The sequence below is a fragment of the Octopus sinensis genome, linkage group LG9 (assembly GCF_006345805.1).
Source record: "Octopus sinensis linkage group LG9, ASM634580v1, whole genome shotgun sequence".
Taxonomy (NCBI): domain Eukaryota; kingdom Metazoa; phylum Mollusca; class Cephalopoda; order Octopoda; family Octopodidae; genus Octopus; species Octopus sinensis.
In genome coordinates this window covers 40,126,761-40,153,127 of record NC_043005.1, presented here as the reverse complement: position 1 = coordinate 40,153,127, position 26,367 = coordinate 40,126,761, and the positions used below count along the sequence as shown (strand labels likewise).

The 26,367-nt window shown below is 35.5% G+C and overlaps 1 protein-coding gene across 1 annotated transcript in view; it reads left to right on the top strand.

The window, feature by feature from the left end:
• The window catches only part of LOC115215632 (carbamoyl-phosphate synthase [ammonia], mitochondrial), an 83,958-nt gene extending 60,437 nt beyond the window's left edge, over nucleotides 1-23,521 (top strand). The window contains exons 24-36 of the mRNA XM_029784883.2: nucleotides 773-838; nucleotides 2,194-2,328; nucleotides 3,669-3,779; nucleotides 5,604-5,798; nucleotides 7,488-7,709; nucleotides 8,251-8,358; nucleotides 10,404-10,493; nucleotides 11,709-11,879; nucleotides 12,653-12,727; nucleotides 14,893-15,057; nucleotides 15,643-15,755; nucleotides 16,887-17,016; nucleotides 20,169-23,521. Of these exons, the coding sequence (XP_029640743.1) occupies nucleotides 773-838; nucleotides 2,194-2,328; nucleotides 3,669-3,779; nucleotides 5,604-5,798; nucleotides 7,488-7,709; nucleotides 8,251-8,358; nucleotides 10,404-10,493; nucleotides 11,709-11,879; nucleotides 12,653-12,727; nucleotides 14,893-15,057; nucleotides 15,643-15,755; nucleotides 16,887-17,016; nucleotides 20,169-20,273 (1,686 nt within the window). The 3' untranslated portion in view covers nucleotides 20,274-23,521. The remainder of the gene's footprint in view (nucleotides 1-772; nucleotides 839-2,193; nucleotides 2,329-3,668; nucleotides 3,780-5,603; nucleotides 5,799-7,487; nucleotides 7,710-8,250; nucleotides 8,359-10,403; nucleotides 10,494-11,708; nucleotides 11,880-12,652; nucleotides 12,728-14,892; nucleotides 15,058-15,642; nucleotides 15,756-16,886; nucleotides 17,017-20,168) is intronic.
• Nucleotides 23,522-26,367: the final 2,846 nt, after the last annotated feature.

Sequence of the window (26,367 nt, the reverse complement as noted above, 5' to 3'; positions counted from 1 at the left end):
TGGGTTATCTCTGTGGCTTCAGTGCTTACTGCAGCACCCTTCTATTCAACCAGGCATTGGAAGCCATCTCACTGGCTATTGCACAACCTAGAATTTTAGGTCCAATAAAGCTTGTACAGCACCTCACAATTCCTCTATACACAATGGACATGATCCAGAAACAAGCCAGTACAAGATATTCAGTATCAATATGGATCACACTTCAGAAATGCGTGAGCACTATGGTTTCAAGTACAAGCAAAAGATGCCCAAAATGTTCAATGCCATTCCCTGTATATCTGGTTTTATATCAGAATGAACTTCTCCTAGAGACATGCTTTAACAAAATCTAAGGGGTGCCTCACTCCTAGTAGTCATCCATGCCGGACACCAAATCAGAATTTCTGAGGGCCAGTGTTACTGATAGTCATTGAACATACACTAGGTTGGCCTGTGCTATTGATAGATAGTCATTGAACTTACACTAGGTTCATTTATCCTTTTGACAGATCTTGTTTTTAGCCCTGCTGGGTTTCTAGCAACCCTTCTCACCAGGCAAGCCTAGTGGGGATACTGGTCTAGTCACCGACAACCCAACCATGCAGTAGTTTGTACTAGATTCCGTATTACCAGTAGCACTCCTGACCTGACATATACATACACACACACATACATATAATGCAACTGTATATGAAAAGAAAAAAAAGAGACAGGAGGAAAAGGATTACATCAAAATTCAGTTACATTCTGCAGGTATCTTTGATTAACCTCAGTATTCCTTTTATTTCACCAGATTGATACAATGGCAGCTGAATACCCTGCAAAAACCAACTATCTGTATTGTTCTTACAATGGAATGGTAAGTTGTGAAATATTACACCTCTCTGGTACACACACATACTTTCTGTTCCTGGGAAGATTTGAAATCAGCACTTCACTTCAGTCCAACAAAATATTTATCAGTTGTCTATGTCAAATACAGCAACAAACTGCACCATCTTTTTTTCACCCGCTAGAAATAACAGGCCTGAGTACATGCAGCAGAATCAGATTCTGCTAAAGGTACCCAATGCTGACTATTGGTATTATTAAACTAAATAATGGATTAAATCTGCCACCTAAGAACATGGTCAAAATCTCTGATAGACTTCCACAAAGCTTTGGTCAAATCGAGGTTATGAAGAAGACATTTGTCCAAAGTGCCATATGGTACTTTGGACAGGTGTCTCAATACTCAAGTGAAGACTTGGGCAGTCATAGCTAGAATAACTCTGATCATACATCTCCTCAACTATGACTGACCCAGGGCTAAACAACAACCACCAGTGACATAGTTTGTATATAGTCATATGATGTGTTTATTGTAACAATGAAATATGATGTTTCAACCAATATATTTGTGTCTTTAAATAGAAACTAAATATTTTAAGTGATAAATCCAAATGATTATTCCCTTACTATAATGAGTGGATGGGAGCCCATGGCTATAAATGCCTATTAAGTACATTATTTGATCTGTTTCATCTGTGGTATAGGTTTGCTCAAACAGACCTGGTTAGCACTACTCAATTGTAACAGCAAGAAATCCCTACTATTGCCTATAAATCCCTACTGTTGCCACCTCTATGAAGATCATCACACCATCTACATCATGACTAACATCATCTTGTAATTTGTTGTGTCTAAAATATTTGTAGTGAGTGTTGTCAGAGTTGAAGCTAAATTGCAATAAGTCTAAGTATGCTTATATAATTATAAATGATTGTCACATGATTTGCAGTGAAACTTATAATTGATTTCTGTTTATTTTAATGTATTCTATTTCTATAGACACATTCTACACTTAATGAAAGCAGATGTTTCTTTGTCTCTGGGTTAAGATATGAATGTACAGCGGAAAGGTTGCATGCTGTCTGTTGTTTATCATTGTTATAGAGAAAATAAATGTTGTGTTATGTGTATATAATTAGCCTCAAGATTCTGTTACTACTGCTTTGTCTTAATAGCTAGACTTGCAATTATGAAGAACATAAGGTTGCAAGAGTGAAAAATGAGAGCCATTTGTTTGGCTTTGAAAGGCCAAAAGTGTGACCTTTAACTTTATCATTTCCACCACTACCACCACCACCTCATCCAACACCATCCATGACAGCACAATTGCATAACAATGGATAGCATTTTATTGGTGTTATTTTCAATATTTTCTTTTTGTAGGAACATGATCTTCAATTTGGAGATCTTGGAACAATGATTCTTGGATGTGGTCCATATCATATTGGCAGCAGCGTAGAATTTGACTGGTGTGCAGTATCTGCTATCCGGTCCCTCAAAGAAGCTAATCGCAGCACCGTATGTATGATGGTTTTTGTTTAATCTATAGACAAATTGTTGTCATTTCCTTAATTACTGTCATTAGTGATGCAAAATCACTGTTAGCATTATATTTAATCATCATCATCATTATTATCATTTTGATCATAACCATTATTATTATCTATATCATTGTCATTTCACTTTGGTGCAAGGAAAGAGAATTGCCTTCAGCTAGGTCTTATTTTATCTTCCTTATTACTCTGTGGTGTTATGTCTGTTTAATTCTTTTACTAGTTTCACCTTGAGAGCTGCAGCCATGCTGTGGCACTGCTGTTAAATAAAAATATAATAGAGTACAGATTCATATTTCACATAATATTTTTCTCTGTTAAATATTATCAGGTTTTAAGCTTCTACTGAGTTTACATTTATCATCACTATCATTATTAAAACAGCACAGCATTGTGTAAATCAGATTAATGAGATAAACCCTGCTGAATTCATATTCAGTTTCTGCGCTAATGCTTAGATTTTGATGAGAAAAAATGCATCATTATGTTATGTTGTATATACATGAAAATATTACTTTCTTCTAAATTGAAGAATTTACTATTTTACTTGTTTCAGTCATTTGACTGTGGTCATGCTGGAGCACCGCCTTTAGTCAAGCAAATCGACCCCAGGATTTATTCTTTGGAAGCCTAGTACTTATTCTATTGTTCGCTTTTGCCGAACCGCTAAGTTACGGGAACGTAAACACACCATCATCGGTTATCAAGCGATGTTGTGGGGACAAACACAGACACACAAACATATATACATATACATAAGATGACAAGCTGGCAGAATCGTCAGCACACCGAGCAAAATGCTTAGCGGTATTTCGTCTGCCATTAGGTTTTAAAAGGCAGTGCTCCAGCATGGCCACAGTCAAATGACTGAAACAAGTAAAAGAGTATATATACAATGGGCTTCTTTCAGTTTCCTTCTACCAAATCCACTTACAAGGCTTTGGTTGGCCTGAGGCTATAGTAGAAGACACTTGCCCAAGGTACCATGCAGTGGGAATGAACCCTGAACCATGTAGCTGGTAAGCAAGCTACTTACCACACAACCACTCCTGCACCCATAATTTGTGGATTTTTTTCATTAACTTTGTTTTGCTCATGGTTATCAGGACTACATTTTCAATCCTACACATTCCCTATGTGTTTCTATTTCTTCATCCTTGGAAAGTTTGTCTTGTTCTTACAAAACATCATTAACATCATGCAATTTCAATACTCCATATTCATTGCATTCGCTCTCTCTGTCTTTACCCCTCTCCCTCTCTCTCCCCTCTCTCTCAGTAGATTGCTATTGTTTTTCTTTTCTAGATTGTCATCAACCATAACCCTGAGACTGTAAGTACTGACTTTGATGAATGTGACAAATTGTATTTTGAAGAACTCTCTCTTGAACGTGTACTTGATATTTACCAACATGAGGTGAGTAGATCTACTTAGTCTTTACTATTTGGCTATTTCTACACGCACACACATACATTCTCGTATGTGAATAATAAATTTGTACTCTACAAAAGTATAGAGTAACCAATCAGATTAATGTAAAATTGTTTTTATTATAACTGAACATAAAAACAAGCAGAGATTCTGTCCATTTGTGTGTTTGTTTGTCCCATAATATGAAAGTAACTGGTTCAAGGGAAGCAACACTAATTATGCACAAACTTATGATGAACTGCACTGAGGCAAATATTCTCACTGGTTGTGGTAAACGTGACACCGTCTTCGTTCCTTGCATACCAGTTATATCATCTAATGTCCCATTCAAATTTAAGCCTTTACAGTTTCCTATCCCACTTCTTTTGCCATGAGCATTAATAAAAGTCAGGGCCAAACACTAAAAGTTGCTGGATTGCAACTTGAAGAACAAACAGAAGTGAATATATGAAATCCATCTTTTTTCTACTTCAATTATTACGTTTTGCTCTTATATAATACACACACAGAGGTCAAGTAAACTTAAATCTGACTGACAGGACACAGCATTTGTAATTTCATTGGACTGTTACTTACTGTTGTCTTACCTTCCATTCCTGTAATATAGCATCAGAAGTTCAGCCCTAATACTGACAGGACACAGCATTTGTAATTTCATTTGACTATTACTTATTTTTATTCCTAATAAAAAAAAAATGTCTACTAAAAAAAAGACCCTCAAAAAATAAACACCAAACAATGTATGGCATGCAGTGCTTTTTCTATATCTCCTATGATGCTATTGCCTAATATGTCTCAACAGAAATTATGCAATGGTACAACACTAATTGTGCACTGACATAGCATTTGTAATTTCGTTTCACTATTACTGATATTCTTAATCAAAAAACTGTCTACTGAAAAAAGGCCATCAAAAACGAACACCAAATGCATGACGTGCAATGCTTTTTTTTATATGAACAGTGATGTTCCACTTCACCTGCAGCCTTTCCACTGCCATTGCAGTCAACTGGATTCCGTAGAGCTATTCTTCTATATGATATACCCATTTTTCTAGCTTCTTGGTCCACAAAACAGTAAAAGTAATTACCCAATCAACGCGGGTATTACAGCAACTATATTTATATATATAAGTAAAGGTGAGATTCAAAGATCAAGGTGTAGGGAAATAGTAAGCTTCGAGCAGTCCATTGAAAGTATACTCTACTCCATTCCCTAATTTGGGATTTATATATATGTATATGTAAAAAAATACAAACTGGGACAAGAACGCAAAACATTTAGAAGACGATACAAAAAACACAGACAGGACATTCGAAGCCTTCAATCTTCAGTCAAGAACCGGATCATCCTCGCAATTTCGGCTGATTAATCTTGAGATCGCTCCGACCTGGCCAGCCCCAAAGGAAAATCTAAGCCAAGCGCATTAGATTTCTTGGAAGAAAGCCTCGAATGTATACAAAACAAGGACGGGAAAGAATAAGAATACAAAAATACGTAAAAACAATAATGATAATAATGATAGCAAAAACAGGACGTCACAGACAGGTGTCTTTTTGACATTAGAAAAATGCCTTGGGGCAAAGAGAGAAAAAAATGTTTCTAGCCTCGACATATATATATATATATATATATATATATGCACGTGCACACACACACACATGCTATACATAAATACACATGAACATGTACATATGCACAAACATACAAATAGATACAAACAGACTAATAAGGACACATGACCACATACAGGCCATCTTATGTACATTATCTCCATTGTATATTTTCCTTTTTACATCTTGCTTTTAGAACTGTAACGGCATCATTGTTTCTGTTGGTGGTCAAGTCCCTAATAACCTTGCCCTCCCACTCTACAATCATAATGTGCATATATTTGGTACAAGCCCTTTGATGATAGACAATGCTGAGAATCGATCTGTTTTCTCTGCTATCCTTGATGAATTGAATGTAGACCAACCAGAATGGCGATCCCTCAGCTCATTGGTAAGTTTTCTTTCTTTTCCTTTTCTTTACACTTATCATTTTTAATTTTTAAATAATATATCATCATCATCATCATCTTTTAACGTCTGCTTTCTATGCTAGCATGGGTTGGACGATTTGACTGAGGTCTGGCGAACCAGATGGCTGCACCAGACTCCAACCTGATCTGGCAGAGTTTCTACAGTTGGATGCCCTTCCTAATGTCAACCACTCCGAGAGTGTAGTGGGTGCTTTTACGTGCCACCGTCACAAGGGCCAGTCAGGCGGTACTTGCAGCAGCCATGCTCAATGGTGCTTTTTATGTGCCACCTGCACAGGAGCCAGTCCAGCGGCACTGGCAATGACCTCGTTCAAATCTTTTTTTATGTGCCACCAGCACAAGTGCCATTAAGGCAACATAGGTAACAATCATGCTCGAATGGTGCTTTTCTACATGCCACCAGCTTGTTGCTCTGGCAAATATATATATATATATATATATATATATATATATATATATATATATATGATTAAAAAAAGATTAGAGTTCTGTACAAATCAAATTTTGGATCTAGTCTTTCTCATTCGCAAAATGAGCCCCCACCCTCTTAATTTTGCTCAGATTGCTTTCAATTTTGGTGAATCGATGCAACTATGAATTTTGATTACAATCAACTAATTACTCTATCTTGTAAATTAAAGAATCTGGTGTTACTTGGAATTAAAGTTGGGAAATTTGGGTAATTTTAGCCAATCAACAGACAGCATGGCATTAGCAGCTTGTTACCATGTCAACTGCACACTGTGTTATGGTTCACTGTTGTTTCTGCTGCTGTTGTCTATGTTGATTTTTCACACTTGATTCTTCACACCATGAGATTCTTTTCACCCGTGTGTTTTGTTTTAATTGTTCTGTGTTAGTATATTAGATATTTTTCTTTGCTTCTGTGTGTTAGTATTTTTCTGTACTTTTTCTGTGTGTTCGTATTTTTACATATTTTTCATTTCATATATTTTTGGGACTCATTAACTCAGCTGGATTTATGATTTCACTAGGTTAATTCTGTTCATAAAAATTTAAATTAGGGGTATTTCTTAAACCATTAACTTCACATTTCAACAGCTTAACTGAAACTTAACCCACAAAACAAGAACTGAGAGGAATATCACGGAACAGAGAAACTGTGGGTAATGCAGATAATTTGACATTATTTTTGAATTCTGCGTACAATTCTCCATCTTCGCCTCTCAAATTCTTCCTCTTTGTAATTGAAGCTTTTTCCATTTTGTTTTCCCCTATTCATTTTCATGGCAACCTCACTAGTGCTGGTGGCATGTAAAACGCACCCAATGCACTCTGTAAGGTGGTTGGCATTAGGAAGGGCATTCAACCATAGAAACCAAACCAAAGATGACATTAGAGCCTGACAGAGCCCTGTGGCTCACCAGTTCTCTGTCAAATTGTCCAACCAGTGCCAGTATGGAAAGTGAATGTTAAATGATGATAATGATGATGACTATATATATATATATATATGTTTGAATGCATATACAGATATTTATTTATGATGTTTGTTCTTTTTATTTTTCTTCAAAAACAAATATTTACATGACTTACCACCACAATAAAATACAACAAACTCCTGCACAATTGTACACTATTCTTCAAATACTCCTATCATACAAAACAAAATCAATACAAAAACACAGGATGAGGCACTGGATTTTGCCGCCAGCGTTGGTTACCCATGTCTATTACGTCCGTCTTACATACTGAGTGGTTCAGCCATGAATGTAGCTTATGAACCAGAGGAGTTAGAGACATACCTACAACAGGCAACTCAAGTGTCAAAGGAGTATCCAGTGGTCATCACAAAGTTTATTGAAGGAGCTAAGGAGATTGAAATGGATGCTGTAGCTGACCATGGTCATGTAAATATAATTTGGATTATCTCTTTCATTTTCGTCTCTCCCACCTCCCATTTAAAACAACTCTTTAGTTACTCTCTCTCAAAACTATCTGTTTTTCTTTCTTTTTCCCTTCTTACCTCCCTTTTTCTTACATTTCTTTTTCTCTCTTTGTTTCTTTCTTTTCATCTTTGCTTTGTGCTTCTTGCTTCTTTCCAATTTGATGTTTCTTTATTGTTTTCATTTTTTCTTTCTTTTTCATTTTTTCTTTTTCTTTCTTCTTTCTAACATATCTTTCTTCTATCCAGTCTCTTTATCAATAAATGTTACCTTTTCTTTTTTGTTTTTTCTATCTTTTCCTTTTCTTTTTTGTCTTTTTTTGACTAGTTTCTTTCCTCCCCATCTTTTCTGTTCTCTTTCTTTTTATCTTATTTCTTTCATTTCCTCACTTTGATATTTTTACTTTTTTATGTCTATTTTTTATGCACCCTCTTATTCCTCTTCATACACACACATCCCTCTCTCTTTCTGTCTCTCACTTACAACTTTTCACCTTTCACTCCAGGTTGTTAGCCATGCAATCTGCGAACATGTTGAAAATGCTGGAGTCCATAGTGGTGATGCTACCCTCATTCTACCCACACAAAGCATTTCAAAAGAAGTCCTGAAAAATGTAAGTACCTGAGTTATCTCATCTTAGGTTATGAGATTTCTTTAACCTTGGTGTCTTCACAATTCTATTTCTTTAGGGTGTTATTTACTATTAAGTTTTTCTTGGTCGTTGTGTTGATGATGAGTGGTAAAAAGCAATACCATGATCAAGGATTTCCTATAATGTACTTGAGTTCATGGCTTTGTAGTTCTATGACTGCATTGGTTGATTTGATCAAAATTAGTGGAAGTTCATTTCTAATATAGGAGCGAGGTACACCCCAGCCATCATAACAAGCTTTCAGCCTACCTAGTTAACTCCCTTGATAGATTTTTCCTTCTTTCCTTTGTTATACTATGAAGACATTGTAACTTTCTAAGTTGTGCTTTAAAAACTTTCTGTCCTCACCAGATACACTAACATATCAGGTACATACATGCACATACGCACATGCTCAACAATGATCTGCTGTCGCTTCTACTTCCTAGACAAGCAGTCACCATCAACATCCTGTCCAACCATGTGGTCCTAGAAATTCAGTTTAAAATTGCTATCACTTGTATGTCAATGCTACTAAGTCAGTAACACCATGTGACTTGTGTTGATCAATAGCAGCCCGATATCCAAAAGTCATCTTCAATCATTTCCATTCAGATTTCTGGGCCTGAAGTGTAAGGTTTAATGGGCAAGCCTATGAAACTTTAAGTAGCATGAACATACACACACGTATATATATATAGCAACCTAAATAGTTACATGTGCAGACACACACACATCTATTTAATGTGAAGTAGCCATGTATCTCATCCATAGCAAGACACCTGGCCTTCGCGATATAAAGCCACCTCCCCCTCTCTCAAATGCACTCTCATTCTGTCAAGGGGACTTTATCTTATTTTCCTGCCTTGCTAGTTACTTAGCAACCTCACTAGTGTCAGTGTTATGAAGAAAAGCATATTCAATAATGAAAGTAATAGAAAGAGTTATAGCATAACTGATTAGGAACTTATATGGGATGCAGTTAGGGTTTGTACAAGAACAAGGTACTTCTTCTTAGTGAGACAACTGCAGAACAGAGTTCTTAGCTAAGAGTAAGCCCTTATACTTAGCATTTGATGATTTCAAGAAAACTTTTGATGGAGTACTATGCTCTGTAGTCTGATCATCACTTAGGAAACTAAGTGCTGATGCTGTTAGTAAGTGAGTATTGGTAGTGAGTCAAAAAAGAACTTAGCATGTCGGTAGATGTCCATCAGGGCTCATTTCTCAACTTCCTTTCATTTATTATAATTCTCCATGCCATGTTAGAAGCGTTCAAGACTGGCCGTTTATGGGAACTCCTGTGTGCTGATGACCTAATTCTGGCAGGTGAATGAATCTGTTGAAGAAATTCCCAAAGGTGGAGCAAAGCCTTGAATTGAGAGGCTTCAAAGTAAACTATGCAAAGACAAACATTTTAGTTAGGGGTCTACTACTGCCTGTAAAACGGCTATGTGCAATATGTAGAAAAGGTGTTGGTAAAAACCCTGCACTCCATTATGAAATAAATTTTTTCAAATGCAAGGAAGATTTTTATTGAATTAGTTGATAGTCCCTGTTACATAGGTGACCTAATTAGTAGTAGATTTGGGTCTCATGAAAGCATAGTTGTCAAATTGAGGCTGGCTAGGGACTTCAGGAGATATGCTCACATATGACTGTACTTTCACTGATGAAGACTTAATAAATCGAACATGTTTGAAGTTACCACTCTTGCTTGCTCATCCAAAAATTAATTTTAGCTCATGCCTAATACTTTTTTCATTATTCACCACATTTAACCCTTCTGTTGTCATTTCTGATGTTGGAAACCTTGGAAATAAGAATATACACCTTTCCATTATTTAAATAAGTGATCAGTGCCTTTTATTAAATTTTCAATTAACCTCATTTCTTGGTGCTTTTCATGTCTTTTTATGAATATTGTGTACAACCAGTTTGTTGCTATCTTGTTTATATTTTGATTTCATGTTATTGTTTTGCATTTTTAAAAATTATATTCTTTTGTTTTAATTTTTCATTTCCAGATCCGAGAATCAACTGCCAAAATTGCCAAAAGATTTGAAATCACAGGTCCATTCAATATTCAATATATTGCCAGTGAAAATTCAGTCAAGGTAATTTCCAGTCTATTTTGCAACTGCAAAAGATTCTTATGTAATATATATAAACATAAATGTAGACTCAGTGACATTTAACACATACATATGCACAACATTCATGCATACTCACACATACATATATGCATACACCCACACCCAAACATAAAGACATACATGTATAGGTGTCGTCATCATCATTGTCGTTTAACATCTGCTTTCCATGCTGGTATGTGTTGGATGGTTTGACTGAGGGCTGGCAAGCCAGGAGGCTGCATCAGGCTCCAATCCGATCTGGCAAAGATTCTACAGCTGGATGCCTTTCCTAACGCCAAACACTCGGGGAGTGTAGTGGGTGCTTTTTACATGCCACCAGCATGGGAGCCAGTCGGGCAGTGCTGGCATTGACCATGCTTGAATGGTGCTTTTTACATGCCACCGGCATGGGAGCCAATCAGATATGTGTATGTGTATGTGTGTACATATATACATACATGAAGAGCTTTTGCACAGTCTCCACCTACTAAATTCCACTCAGCAGGTATTGGTCAACCTGAGATACTTGTTCAGTATGCAATGCAGTGAGATCAGTGACAACGACATCATCATCATCGTTTAACGTCCGTTCTCCATGCTAGCACGGGTTGGACGGTTCGACCGGGGATCTGGGAAGCCAGAAGGCTGCACCAGGCTCCGGTCTTATCTGGCAATGTTTCTACAGCTGGATGCCCTTCCTAACGCCAACCACTCCGTGAGTGTAGTGGGTGCATTTTACGTGCCACCTGCACGGAAGCCAGTCGAGGCGGCACTGGCTTCAGCCACGATTCGGATGGTGCTTTTTACGTGCCACCGACACGGAAGCCAGTCAAGGCGGCGCTGGCATCGGCCACGATTCGGATAGTGCTTTTTACGTATCTCCAGTCCAGGGGTCCTGGCATCTGCCGGGTGCCAGTCATAGGATTGGTTCAATTTTGATTCCGATTTCACTTGCCCCAACAGGTCTTCGCAAGCAATAAAAATGGTGATAGTGGAATTAGTAGTAATGGTGGCAGTAATAGTAGTTGTGGTAGTAGTAGTCATACACACATTTATTTTATACTAGTTCCAGCCAACAGGTTGTAGGTATACTGAAGCTATATATATATATATATATATATAAAACAAAAAACAATCCTATATAAACTTAGAAACATTTACTTGTTTATATAAATCTCTTTTCCTTTTCTGTTACAGGTGATTGAATTGAATCTTCGTGCTTCCAGGTCATGTCCCTTTGTTTCCAAAACAATTGGTACTGACTTTGTAGCCACAGCCACAAAAGTTATGACCAATCTTCCTATTGAAAGGAACCATTTGCCCAGTCTAGATAACCCTATGGATCCCAAAACATATGTAGGCATAAAGGTATGGATCACTATAATGCAATTTGTATATATGTATATATATTTTTCCCTGTAAGTTTGGAGTTGTACTCCCTAATAATGATTCATCATCATCATCGTTTAACGTCCGTTTTCCATGCTAGCACGGGTTGGACAGTTCGACCGAGGTCTGGGAAGCCAGGAAGCTGCACCAGGCTCCAGTCTGATCTGGCAGTGTTTCTACAGCTGGATGCCCTTCCTAACGCCAATCACTCTGAGTGTAGTGGGTGCTTTTTACGTGCCACCGACACAGGTGCCAGGGGAGGCTGGCAACATCCACGATCGGTTGGTGCTTTTTACATACCACCTGGTCTGGGAAATGAACCCAGGATTTTATGACCATGAACCCAGCCAACGCCTTAACTACTAGATCATATACATTCGTGTATGCAAAATCTATAAAAACATGTTAATTTGTTGGGTTACTCAGTTTCACAAATCTGGCTTCAAACTAACTGATCGATGTATTGAGCACAGAGAGGAAGTTCTCTTTACTTCTGTATGTAGTTTTTGAATTCAGTCAGTTAAAATCTCAAAATATGGTCAAAGGGTAACTTTTAGATTAATTCTAATGCTAATCCTTTTAGATACATCTTACAACACAACAGGTGCAGTAAACTTACTCGAATTTTTGTTTCAAAGTGTTGTTAGTAATTTTGTATGTATACATTGTTAATAATTATTAATAATTCAGAATTATTTGATGGGTTAATTAAAGAGTTGTTTTCTGTTTTTCTCTGTTCCAATATACTACAGGCGCCCATGTTTTCTTGGCCCCGTTTGAGGGATGCTGATCCTTTGCTGAAGTGTGAAATGGCTTCCACAGGTGAAGTAAGTATATATATGGAGATTTTTTTATTTCTAATATTCAGTTTTTTATATTTTATTTTATTGTAGGTAAGTCAAGAGGAAGGGATGTAGGTGGGGGTTGTTTCCATGAATCGTGTATTCTCCCCTGTGACTGTGGCAAATGATGTGTGTTTTATTCAGTTTGAACTTCTCAAAGTGAGTGTCTGCTGGCTAGCTGGCTATGTTGTCAGGAAGAGAATTCTAGAGGGTTCTTTGTTCTGGAAAGATAGGATCAAGTGGTTGGTGTAGACCCTGGTATCTGAAACAAAGCTAACATGTGGAAGGAAGATAGACAATTTTTTGGATAGAGCTTGTATGAAAGTATTTTGCTTTAGTATGTCTTGTCTGTTTTGATTATCTAATGTTAAGGAAAATATGAAAACAATTATCAATATAGAAATGGCCTACCAAGAAAGATGAGACAAATATTTAAGTTTAATGGAATACCAAAATGTTTGAGGTTAGTTGATACAGTCTTTATGGATTATTAACCTCATTTTTAGAAACGAAACATCACTTTATTATATACTTCTACCCTAAGGTGGCAAGCTGGCAGAACTGTTAGCATGTCAGGTAAAAATGCTTAGCAGCATTTCAGTTGTCTTCACGTTCTGAGTTCGAATTCCACTAAGGCTGACTTTGCCTTTCATCCTTTCGAAGTTGATAAAATAAGTACCAGTTGAGTACTGGGGTTGATGTTATTGACTTACCCCCTCCCCCAAAATTTCTGACCTTGTTCCAAAATTTGAAACCATTATTATTATTATTATTAAAACAGTAAGCTGGCACACTGGGTGAAATGCTTAGAGGTATTTTGCTTGTCTTTACATTCTGTGTTCAAATTCTGCCGAGGTTGATTTTGCCTTTTATCCTTGATTAAATAAGTACCAGTTATACACTGCGGTCAATTTAAATGACTTAGTCCCCTCTCACAAGCTTTGAAATTATTATTATTATTAAAACAGTAAGCTTGCAGAATTGTTAACATGCCAGGTAAAATACTTAACAGCATTTTGTCTGTCTTTATATACCGAGTTCAAATTCTGCTGGGGTTGGCTTTGCCTTGCATCCCTTGGGGGGGTTGATAAAATAAGTACCAATTGAGCATTGGTGTCAATATAATTGACTAACCCGTTCCCCAAAATTGCTGGCCTTGTACCAGACTTTGAAACCAATATTTACTTCTACCCTACATTTCAATCATATTCCAAAGCTTTAAGTACTTTAAAATATCAGTACAATATTTGAAACAATCAGCCAGTATTTAAATTAATTTTCTAAATCAGAAATACAACCAAAAGACAGATAATATCAATACATGCATGATGAGAAAAAACTTCATAAAACTGACATTTTCAACTCATATTTTTCATAAGAAAAAAATATACAGACATTGCTTATATTTTTCTTCTTTTTACCAAGTGGTCTTCAGGTGCCTGTACAATTTGTCTTGCTGAGTCCTCCTTGAAAACAAAATTACTATTCGCTTATATATGCACAAACCCTAACACTTTATGATGTGCATATGAATTCAGATTTGATTGTAGTCAGATTTAGCATAGAAATGATTAGACTCTGTTTTTACTTTTTACAAAATTGCATAAATTTTTGTATTGTACTAAAAATAATAAAAAATAAATGCACCTTTTTAAAGCCCAGCCAGTTTCATGGGCCTGGTTTCCCGGTTTCAATGGTATATATGTTCCCCAGCTGGACGGGACGCCAGTCCATCGCAGCGTTACTCATTTTTGCCAGCTGAGTGGACTGGAGCAATGTAAAATGAAGTGTTTTGCTCAAGAACACAACACGTCACCTGGTCCAGGAATCGAAACCACAATCTTACGATCATGATGCTGACACCCTAACTACTAAGCCACGCACCTCCACGTATTGTACTAAATTTATTAAAATTGTTTGCTAAATAGGATTCGTCAAAATTATAATTTTTGTTTTAAGAATTTTGAAAATAACCGTGGAGAATTTATTGCATCTTATTTGTTATGTTTAATTTATTAACATATCAGCTGTAATGGAGAATTTACTAAGGTTTCTTTTTACTCTGAACAATATTTAAAGGCTTATTTTTTTAATGTTAGCTTTTTGTACGTGTTTTCTTCGTATTTCATGTGTCTTTTCTACTGTATCAGGTTGCTTGCTTTGGGTCAACGAAGTACACTGCCTTCCTGAAAGCTATAATGTCTTCTGGTTTCAAAATGCCACGTCAAGGGAGTAATGTAATGATTGGTGTACAACATTCTTTCCATTCTAATTTTCTTCCATTGGCCAAAAAGCTTTCAGATCTGGGATACAAGGTATGTTTTCTTTTTTTTTCAAATAATTTATTACTGCCTCCTCCTCTTATTATGTCAGATATGGTAGTGTGCCAGACTCTTATAGTATTTAGTTTCATACCTGCTAGTTGATTCAGTTGACTAAATGTATGAATGGTTAGGCATTAATTTGTAGCTTTCTGCTTGTGTTTCTATGAATATCTTTAATTGTTGTTGTTAGTGGAAGTACTGAGAAGCATTGAGGGAAAAAGAGAGAGTTGATTATTGTTTGGATGAAGTACTGGGAAGTGTTAATCTTTTGATACATAAAGAACTAAACTCTTGATGCTCTTTAAGAAAGATGATAATGGCTCTACGAGATGTTCATGTTTTTCCCATACCATTTTCATTATAAGTGAAAGAATACTTCAACTGATAATTGAAACCTGTTCAAGAACACAAATCACCAAGAAGTTTACACAGTGCTATAAGAGTCTCCTAACCTTAAATAATAAAAAAAAACCAAGAAGCTTAGAAAAATATTTATACTTTTCTCTCTTTTACACTTCTTCAGATTTTAAATGTAACTGCTTTTCCTTTCTTTTTTATTGGCTTTCTCAAATGAAGCTGTTTGCAACTGATGCAACTGCACATTATCTGAATGCACACAAGATAAACACACAAGCAGTTTCTTGGGCTTTGACTGGAAATGAAACAGAAGATCTTCCTGTAGCTACAAAGTAAGCTTGTATTTTTGTTTTTGTGTTTCATAAATGTTCGTCCATATTTCATATTTTCTCCATTATTTTCTCCAGCGCTGTACCATAGTTACTGAAACAAGGGCTTCCAGACATAAACAGTGTCATTTTACCATACAAATTTGTTGTTCTATATGCAACTAAATTATGCATTTGGTGGTGCATCCCATCACCTATTATGTTATTGGAAGAGCCCAACCTTCCTGTCCAAGTTGTAGAATGAGATGAGCTGAACTTATCATAGACACACTTTTATATATAAAACAGAACCTGAGATAAACCCTTTAGCATTTAAACTGGCTATATTTGGTCCAAATAGTTTAGCTGTTTTACTGTAAAAACCCATGTAATTAGCGCACATGTGTAATTTATGCAGGTGATTTTTGGGAAAAAAATTGTTTAAAAAAATCTTATACTCATGTAAAATTCGCACCCAAAAGTTTTCAGAATGAAGGATGTTGACAGTTCCATAAAGAAGTGCTGATCTCTCACAGTGGATGGAACATGTGGAAGTGGGAGACCCAGGAAGACATAGGATAGTACTGAAGAATGACCTGGGGTAGTTGAACCTTTCAGGCGAGATGACAAAGGACTGAGATACCTGGTGCCTGACCCTATTCTAAAAGATCCATACCCAGCAGCAGTATAAGTGTTAAGACCAATCCTTCTGGTTGTGTAAAGCACTCATGGTGGTGCCACATAAAAGCACCCATGTGGTGCCCATGCTGTGACATGTAAAAATACTTGTGGCAACACATAAAAGCGTCTGTGCAGCTACACATATAAGTGCTTGTGCGGTGACATGTAAAAGTACCTGTGTGGTGCCATGTAAAAGCATTTGTGCAATGTCATGTAAAAGCATCTAGCACATTTTGTAAAGTGATTCGTGTTAGGAAGAGCATCTAGCTGTAGAAACCATGCCAAATCAGACTTGAGTCTGGTGCAGCTTGCCAGCTCTGGTCACACCGTTTAACCCATGGCAGCATGGACAACAGATGTTGAAAACTTCTTTCCACACAGCCACACCTGCACCTATCAACATGTAAGTAACATCTTCTCAGCTCTGTGAGGGATCTCTTTAAGTAATTTTTTTCCCAATTTTTCTATTTACAGAATGATCCAAGATGGAGAAATCGACCTGGTAATCAATCTGCCTAACCATCAAACAAAATACATCAAGGACAATTACCTCATCAGACGAGCATCCATAGACAGTGCTGTTCCTTTGATAACGAACTTTGAGGTCAGTCTTGTGTTTGTGTCACATTTTTCTATTAGGCGTGAGTTTGATTCTGAGTAATGTTAATGTGCATCAACGACCATCACATGAGCTAAGAGATAAACTAGGTTTGAGAAAAATGAAATGCAAGAGGAAAGTCTGCATTGGTGTGGACATGTGATGAGTGGCAGCTGGGTAAAAATGTTTCTGGAGTTTCAAATGGAAGGTACTTGCAGAAGAAAAAAGAGAGCTAAGAAAACATGACCCCACTGGATAACATTGGTTGGCAAATTGATGCCTGAGGGTTGCATCAAGTGACTTCTAGTGGTGTAAGCCTGAACTACAATGGGCTTGTCCCACAGAGAATGTTTCCAGTTACTTTTGGGTACACTCTCGTATCTGACTGGCCGCAGTCATATTTTGTCTGACACAATTTTGGGCAGAAGCACGATAAAATGTTCAATCTATCTTTATTCAACATATAAATTTAAAATCTCTCTGAACATACGCTCGAGTAGTTTGTAGTTTTTAGGTCAGTACACATCCACCCATCCCCATCATAACAATTATCTCACAACTTTTCAAAAGGATTAATTCATTATGCCATATGCTACTTGTCTGTTTGGAGATACCATCTCTCCGGACACTATCATTCCAAACTCAGATACTTTGTAACCCCTTTCTCTCAGCATATACTCACATAATTGCAACATCCTTTATACCAAGCTACACAAAATCACTTTCATATTCTTCATTAGTGGAATTTATGATTGAGAAGAAAACTCCACAAACCAGTTTACAAGATACTTGTCTAGGAGGGCAGTAACTCCAAATAAGAACTGATTTAGGAGAATACTATTAAATCCAGCTCAAATTGGGAAAGCTTGCTTATGCAAGGTAATAGAAAGACCATGCAGTTATGCAAAATATTTCAAAAATGAAATGGCATGAATGAGACAGACTCATAAGTATCATTACAGGCTACCCATCTAGGATGACAATAGCTTTGAATAACAACTGATATCCATAAACACATAAACGTGAACAAAGATAGAAGAGAGTACTAAAAACTAAAAGGCAGTTATACACATTTTTTATTGGAACCTGAAAAGTTCAGTAATTTCTCCAATATTTTGTTTTCAGTTTTCACTTTGCATGACACCATTTAACCCTTTAACATTTAAACCAGCCATATCTGGCCAAAATATTCCATTTGTTTTATGTTCAAATTGACCTCTTACACCTACCCTACAATGTCATACTTAAAAGTAAACAATCCCATTATCGAAATCTCAAAGCTACAAGATAATGCAGGATTAATTCAAAACAACTGCGTGGCACTTTGGGTAGGTGTCTTTCACTATAGCCCCGAGCTGACCGGAGCTTTGTGATTGAATTCGGTAGGTGGAAGTTACTGCCGTGTGTGTATATGTGCGTGTAGGTGCTTGTGCCTCTCCGAAAGAGAGAGAGAGGGAATGTGAATAAATAAGCATTACATTTGACAATAACCAATACATTCTACAGCTCCACTGCTTCCTGTGAGGACAGGTAAAGACCCCCTTCGGTCATGAATGACCATGGGATTGCACCTAGAAAGTTACCCTCCTAGACACAAGTCCGGGCAAGGTTGTTTATGGAAGACCAGCAGTCGCCCATGCATACCAGCCTCCCCTCTCCACGCCACCAGTGTTATCCAAGGGAAAGACAAAGGTCGATACAGCTTGGCACCAGTGACGTCGCAACTCATTTCTACAGTTGAGTGAACTGGAGCAACGTGAAATAAAGTGCCTTGCTCAAGAACACAACACGCAGCCCAGTCCGGGATTCGAGCTCACAACCTCACGATCGTAAGCTCGACGCTCTAACCACTGAGCCATGCGCCTTGTCCTGTGAGGACAAGTGGGATAAAAAGTCTCCTATTTGATAACAAATAGTGGCTATAGGAAGAGCATGTGGCCATAATATAATACCTCAAGTGTCAGTCTAAGCTATACCAGTAAGTGGATACAAAAATGAATGAATGAACAAATAAGTCAGTGTTATGGTACCTGAATAATAATAAAAAAAAAACACTGCTATAACAATGCATGGAATTCATAGCAGTAATATAGAACAACCAGTCATGATTACATACTACAAGCCCTTAACATTTCCATGTTAGTAAAAATTTCATTTTCCTACTATAAACACATTGAACCAATAAAACAATTTATACATGTTTTATTAATTTCTTCCCAAATTTTCAATTATTTTGAAACTTAAAACTGCATTAGCAATTGTAACAAATATGTATGATATAAGTTTTGTCATGTGAATGTATGCATTAGTAAGACCATACCAGAAGAAAATTGTAAAGAAACAATTTCAGCAAACCTGAAGCTCTCAACCTCACCTAAGAAATTTTACAGGATTAAGATTAGAAAATGGGTGCATTGCAAACATATTCAGTTCATTCTGTGATTTGAATAAATAACCAGAAATTTGTAGAAGACAGGCTCAATGATAAGAGTCAATTCCAATACATACCTGGTATAGTTCCATGTTTTATCAACACTAGGGATAAAAATTAATCCTGAGAGATTCTTTCCAACAAAGAAACTAGTGATTAAACTAGATTTTCTGTACATCAAAATTATAGAAGGAATGTTCTTAACATTCTCATATTACACTCACAGCTAGGCTTTCTAATTCAAATATATTTCAGTTCTGATTTACACTATGCTGACTGTATACTTTAAGTCAAACAGGTAGATGCTCCAACACAGTGGTTCTCAACTGGGGTCCATATAATATTTTTGTGGGGTGCAGGAAGTCCCACAGTAGCAAAATAGTAAATTGGGGATCTACAGTAGTATTTTAAGCTTCCCTGAAAAGTTCTGATTTCTTTCTCTGACATTTTATATAGTTCAATCTATACTAGGAATTTCAAAAGATGTATCTATAAAATGAATTTTTAAGCATTGAATAGCTATTGGGGTCCACCACAGTAAAATAGTAAACAAAAGGGGTTCATAGATAAAAAACAGTTAAGACCCACTGCTCTAACACTTCTGCCAATAAAACTTTTAAAACCAAAGAACATGTCATGTTAATGATTTTGGCGATGGAATATAATCATTTGGTTAATATATTTCTCTAAAACAAACCTGATTTCTATTTGTTCTATATCTTTGCAGGTTGTCAAGCTGTTGGTTGAGGCACTCGACTATGTTGGTGATATGAAAGCTACAAGCCTGTTTGATTACCGCAACCCAAAAGCAAAACAGAGACAAGCCGATTAGCTGACTAAGAACAAAATCTAACTCTTCTCAAACATATCACTATATGGATTTGCTCAAGCTATTGAATGTCAGGGACACAACTTAAAATACACAGCTATTCTTTTCCTAAACTTGATAAACTGTTTTTAAATTCTACTTTAAGAACACAGCTCCAATATCCTATGTATTATATATAACAAAAAATAAGTATGAAGAAAATCATATCTTTATTTTAGATCTCACCTTATAAATCCGACAATTGTTTCAATTACATTAACATACATTCATACATATATATATATATATATATATATATATATATACATACACACATACATGTACATATTTATATATAGAAAATATCATTAAATAATAATATCCTTGAAAATATATATTAATACAACATTATCAAGGTTATCCAAAATTAATGAAATTCCAACTGAATATCTGAAAAAATTAGCAGTTAATAAACACTAAGAAAAAGAAATGCCTAAATTGAATTCAACCTAAGACATTCCTTCATTCAACTCGTCATTACATTGTTGGATAATGAAATTGTTTTATAAAAAATAAAAATGAAATAAAAAATAGATGTATTTAAGAAAAGTCATTCAACTATTGGTAACATCAGTGAATGATGAAATCAAAATAAAAAAATACAAATAAGAATTCTACATTATGACAATTAGAAATCAACATAGAAAAATAACCTAAAACAGTATTTTTGTATACAATTTTTAATGTCACTGGATAACTAAAGAATTCTACATAATGCTTTAATAGAAACTTTGATACTTTACATCACAATATTTAGCTATTTACTCATTATATTAAACCTTTTGTAAGAATTAATCTTATTATATAATAATTGAAAAATTATTATAATTAAACATTTGAGTATCTTTCTAAATTTATGGCAACATCTTAATGTAAAGTGTCTGTTAAAATTCAATAAAATTACTTTAGAGGTAATTATATAATACATTTTTTCAAGGTAAAAATCACATGTAGGATTACCAATATTGTATTATGGACCACTTTAAATCAGTCTTAACGTTCTTATCCTTTAAATCCCAAATGCATTTACTAAGATTTGTAGAAATACTTTTTCTTCTATGCTCAAAGGAATTAGAATGATAATAAAATCTAGATTTCCATATTGTGGCAGATGAACCAATATAATAATACTTACTATCTCCAGTTACCTTACACTGATATACTATATTTTTCTTTAAACACTGATTTTCTAAAAGACATAGTTTTATTTAGACATTTACACTTGTATTTGGTACTCATAATTGAAAGATTTTCCACAAGTACTCCTCTGCAAATTAGGTGGGATTATTATTATTACAATTAATATTAATGAAAGCCTAACTGTTTTATCAGAGTTGTGATCAGTTATAGAACTGAGACATTGTTCAGAAAGATATCATTAAAGTTAATTCCACTATACACATTATCTGTTCTACTTTTATTTATAGATTTAAAATTTAGATATTCCCTAATTTTCTGTTTATTGTGTGCTGCAATAATCCCAGCTAAATTACTAGTGACTGAATACGAAAACTCTACACTATATCTATTAAATAATTTCTCATATTTACTTGAAGGCAGGAAATACCTATCTAGTGCTGCAAATAAATTTATGAGGGATATTAGAAGCTATTGAATATGAGAATAGAGCATACCATATATTTGTTATTAATATATACTTCTTTGTCAGATTACCTTTATTAAAATTGAATTTTTTCCTATTGTAATTTTTATTCCTAAATTTGTTACTACTATTATCATTAATATTCATACCAACCACATGTTTAGTATCTATAGATTAATACCTATACTTAATAATATGTCCATTTTCAATACCTAGTTTATTGTCTATCACATTTGTATCATTATTGCTCTTTCTTTTATTTAGCTTGTTAAAAAGATTGTTTAATGCATTTATTTCTATCTAACTACTTAGTTTTATTAGCCTCCCTATTAATTTTCACCTTATTGAAAATTCTATCATTTTCTGGAATTTTATTATTATGATTCTGGATATAGTAAATTTTGTTTTTATATCCAGCTTCAAATAATGCATGGTTCTAGTAATTTTTATTTTTATTTAAATACATCCTCAATAGCCAAAAGCCTCGAAATAAGAGTAGATATATTTTTAATGATAGAATTTATTATGCTCCTTGGATGATTAGAATTTTTATTTACATATCATAAGCATTCATTAGGCTTATGATAAGGTTGGTATAGCTCATCACTTAAATCAAGAGTAATATCATGGAAGTTAACCTTAGTATAGACATTTTCTATAGTGATAGAAAGATCAAGACACTTAAATAATTTTGAAAGATTTTTTCCAGACCTTTCTAAATTAACTGTATTAGAACTATGTATTGTGAAAAGAGCATCATCTCTATATAATCCACCTCCCAATTCAGGAAATTCATTATCTGTACATTATATTTTTATAAAACAATTTCATTATCCAATGAAGGAGTGTTTTGGGTTGAATTGAATTTAAGCGTTTCTTTTTGTTAGTGTTTATTAACTGCTAATTTTTTCAGATGTTCATGTTATATTAACATGTATTTTTAAGGATAATGTTAATTTTAATGATCTTTTCTATATATATATATAAATATGTACATGTATGCATGTGTGTATGTATATAATGTTAATGCAATTGAAACAATTGTTGGATTTATAAGGTGAGATCAAAAATAAAGATATGATTTTCTTTGTATGTATTTTTTTGTTGTTAAATACTTTGAATTTCTCAAATTTCTGCAAAAGGATTGTTGGATTTACCTGGGATATGTATTCTACTTACATTTACTGGTATCTGATTAAACATTTAACCAAGTTCTTTTAATACTGAGTTCTTTATTGATATCTGCCAGAATTTTTTAAAATCTTATTTTTTTCTTTAAGTAAGAAACTCAGTATAGACACAGTATGGAACATCAGATTTGAACAAATAAACTTTGCTGCATATATTAATTTATCTCCTATTTATACATCCATCCACATGTGTTTTTACCTGTCAGTCTAGTTGCACCATGTGTGACCTCCCGACACCACCAACAGACTCCAACAGTCTGTATCTGTAGCTCAGGTAACCTTAGCGAGTCAACTTGCTTGGAGCAGAAGAAACAGTAGTTACAGAAATCAGAAGAGTTGACAATAGCAAACAAAACCATTGAGTATTAGCAAACTACAAGAACTTTAATTAAGAGGTAAATAAACATTTATGGAATAAATAGTTCTTTAGAGAGTTCTTTTATTTACCTTTGAAATATGTAGACGTCTTTTGGTAAGCTCTTCTTTTATTCACCAGTCTAATGATTTATTTTCTACCACTTTAAAAAAAAAAAATCTTTTCTTTCAACTAGATTCTGTTATTACTTCCGAATTCATATTAGTCCAGTAACCATTCCGCATTTTTTATGTTGCCAAGTTCACACTGACTATTTTTGCTGCAAGTTCAAAACCGTCCACTGGTCACACTAACTAGACATTCACTGTCGCATCGAACCAACTTATAACTGTTCTCTCGCAGCAAAGACGTCATTGTTAACATTTACCACTGACGTTCACCATCACAATACATATTCCACTTCTGACATCAATTACTGTGCCAACTATTCAACATGAACTGCCTCACATCAACTGCATGGCACTGACTGTGAACCAGCTATTCACATAAACCACTCACATTGACTTCGCATCGACTTTCAGCATACTCCAAACCAACTGCTTCACACATTAACTCCCAGTACAGACTAACTCTTCATGTGTTCAATAGTAGTATTTATAGTTTGCCCACACAGTAAAGAGCACACCAAATCATACCACCTGCATTTTAAACAGTCATTGTTTTTATCTTCGCTTGCAAAACCAGAGAGCAATGTTCTTATTCACATTGTACAAATGAGAAATATCTGAATATAATTTTTCACTCGTAACTGTATATATCATCATCATCATTTAACGTCCGCTTTCCATGCTAGCATGGGTTGGACGGTTTTGACTGAGGGCTGGCAACCAGATGGCTGCACCAGGCTCCAGTCTTGATCTGGCAGAATTTCTACAGCTCGATGCCCTTCCTAATGCCAACCACTCCGAGAGTGTAGTGGGTGCTTTTTACATGCCACCTGCACGGAAGCCAGTCAGGCGGTACTGGCAATGACCTCGCTCAAATCTTTTTACAGGTGCCAGTGAAGCAACGTTGGTAACATGTATATATATATGTGTGTGTGTGTGTGTGTGTGTGTGTGTAATTGCGTCCTCTGAAAGCATAGTTGCTTATACATCACAATTGAATGGGGAAAGTTCAAAGAGCATATTACCTTTTTTGGTAATAACCTCTTTTCAGAGTGAAAAGCAGATTGAATGATGCTTGTGTATGAACAGATATGCTACATGGTCATGTCTGGACTGTAAGTACAGAGAACACGTGAAGACTTGAGAGAAATGAAGCTAGCATACTCTGTTGGATGTGCAATGTCAGTGTGCATGTTCAGTAAAGTGTAAATGTGTTGCAAAAATAACTGGGTCTAAGAGGCACCAAAAGTGGTGTGCAATAGAGATGACTGTGCTGATATGGTCATGTTATGTACCTATATGGATGAGGATCGCCACATAAAGAAGTGCATGTCTCTAAATATGGATGGAACCTGTGGAGGAAGGCATGAGACAAGGTGGTGAAAAATGACCTTCAGATGTTGAATCTCACAGAGATAACAAAGGACGAAGATGATTAGCAATTTCCCATGCTTGAGAAGAACTACCCATCTAAGTAAAAACAAAGCTCTAAAAGCACATTGTTTATGTCTAAACCCACCACCCCTCCCTCTCTCCACCCATGTTCACCAATCACTGCATTCCCCTCCCCTCTATCTCCCACACACTTACCTGCATACACTTTCTCCTGTTCCTCATCTTCCTAATCCCTATCTCCCTCCTTCCATGTTCTCTAGCTACATTCCCCTTTGTATTATTTTTCACATTTCTTTCACACTTGCACAAACTTTCCTGACTGCTTACTCTTTCAAGGAAGTTTGAACAAAGCCATGTCTCTATCAAACCAAAAAGTGAGAGAGAAAAGAAAAAAACTGAATAGCTTTTAAAATCAAGGATGGTGAAGTGACATTAGGCCATAATTAGGGATAGACAGAAATAAATATTATGTCTTATACAAAGGACATAAAATTATACATGAACAGCTGCGACGATTTCATCTCAATCAAAGGAGAGGGGATTTCTCCGTCCGGGTTGCAGATCCGTGGAATAAGCTGCCGGACGAGATGGTGAAGATGCCGACGACCGCTCGGTTCAAAGTCTCCCTTGACCACAAGTGGCCTGAACTCTTTACATGAACACCACCCTGTACATAACTCCATGTCCCCCTACATGGCCTTGCTTTTTGAGCCAAAAAATTAACTAACTAACATGCGAGCATGCACACACACACGTATCCATACATAGAAGTACATACATATGTATACCTATGTGTTGATATATACATACACGTGTGTGTGTGTGTGTGTGTGCAGTTTCTTTGTTTCTTCCTGAAATACTGTAAATCTCTGACTTTCTTTTGATGAAAGGGTGTGTTTTAAGAGAGAATTGGCTGCTATTTGTAGTAGATCAAATTACCACAGAGATACCTGTGTTTTGTTGTGATGAAAAAAAAAATTTTTCTCAGAATATTTTGCACAATAATTTTTAAAGAAATTTGAACATCTAACCATTCAACTTCCAATTACAATTGTTAATGGTTGGAAGTCAAAGAGACTGAGATGTACATATAGTGTTATTGTACAGAGTGGAAGTTCAATACAGAGTTTTCAATTTATTATCTTGTGGTTAGTAATCAATTACCTTAGATTTGAATCCATTAAGTCCTTAAACATTATTTTACTGGATTTAGTCTTTCAACTGTCACCGTGATTGGAGTATCACCTTCAAAAATTTAAATGATCATACGGACCTCATATTTACCTCAGATCTCAAATGGTATGCAGAACTAAATGAGAACTGCCATTTAACAGGCTGATAAATAAAAATAGATTAAATAATTATTTTCTTCTAAAGACCTGGCATT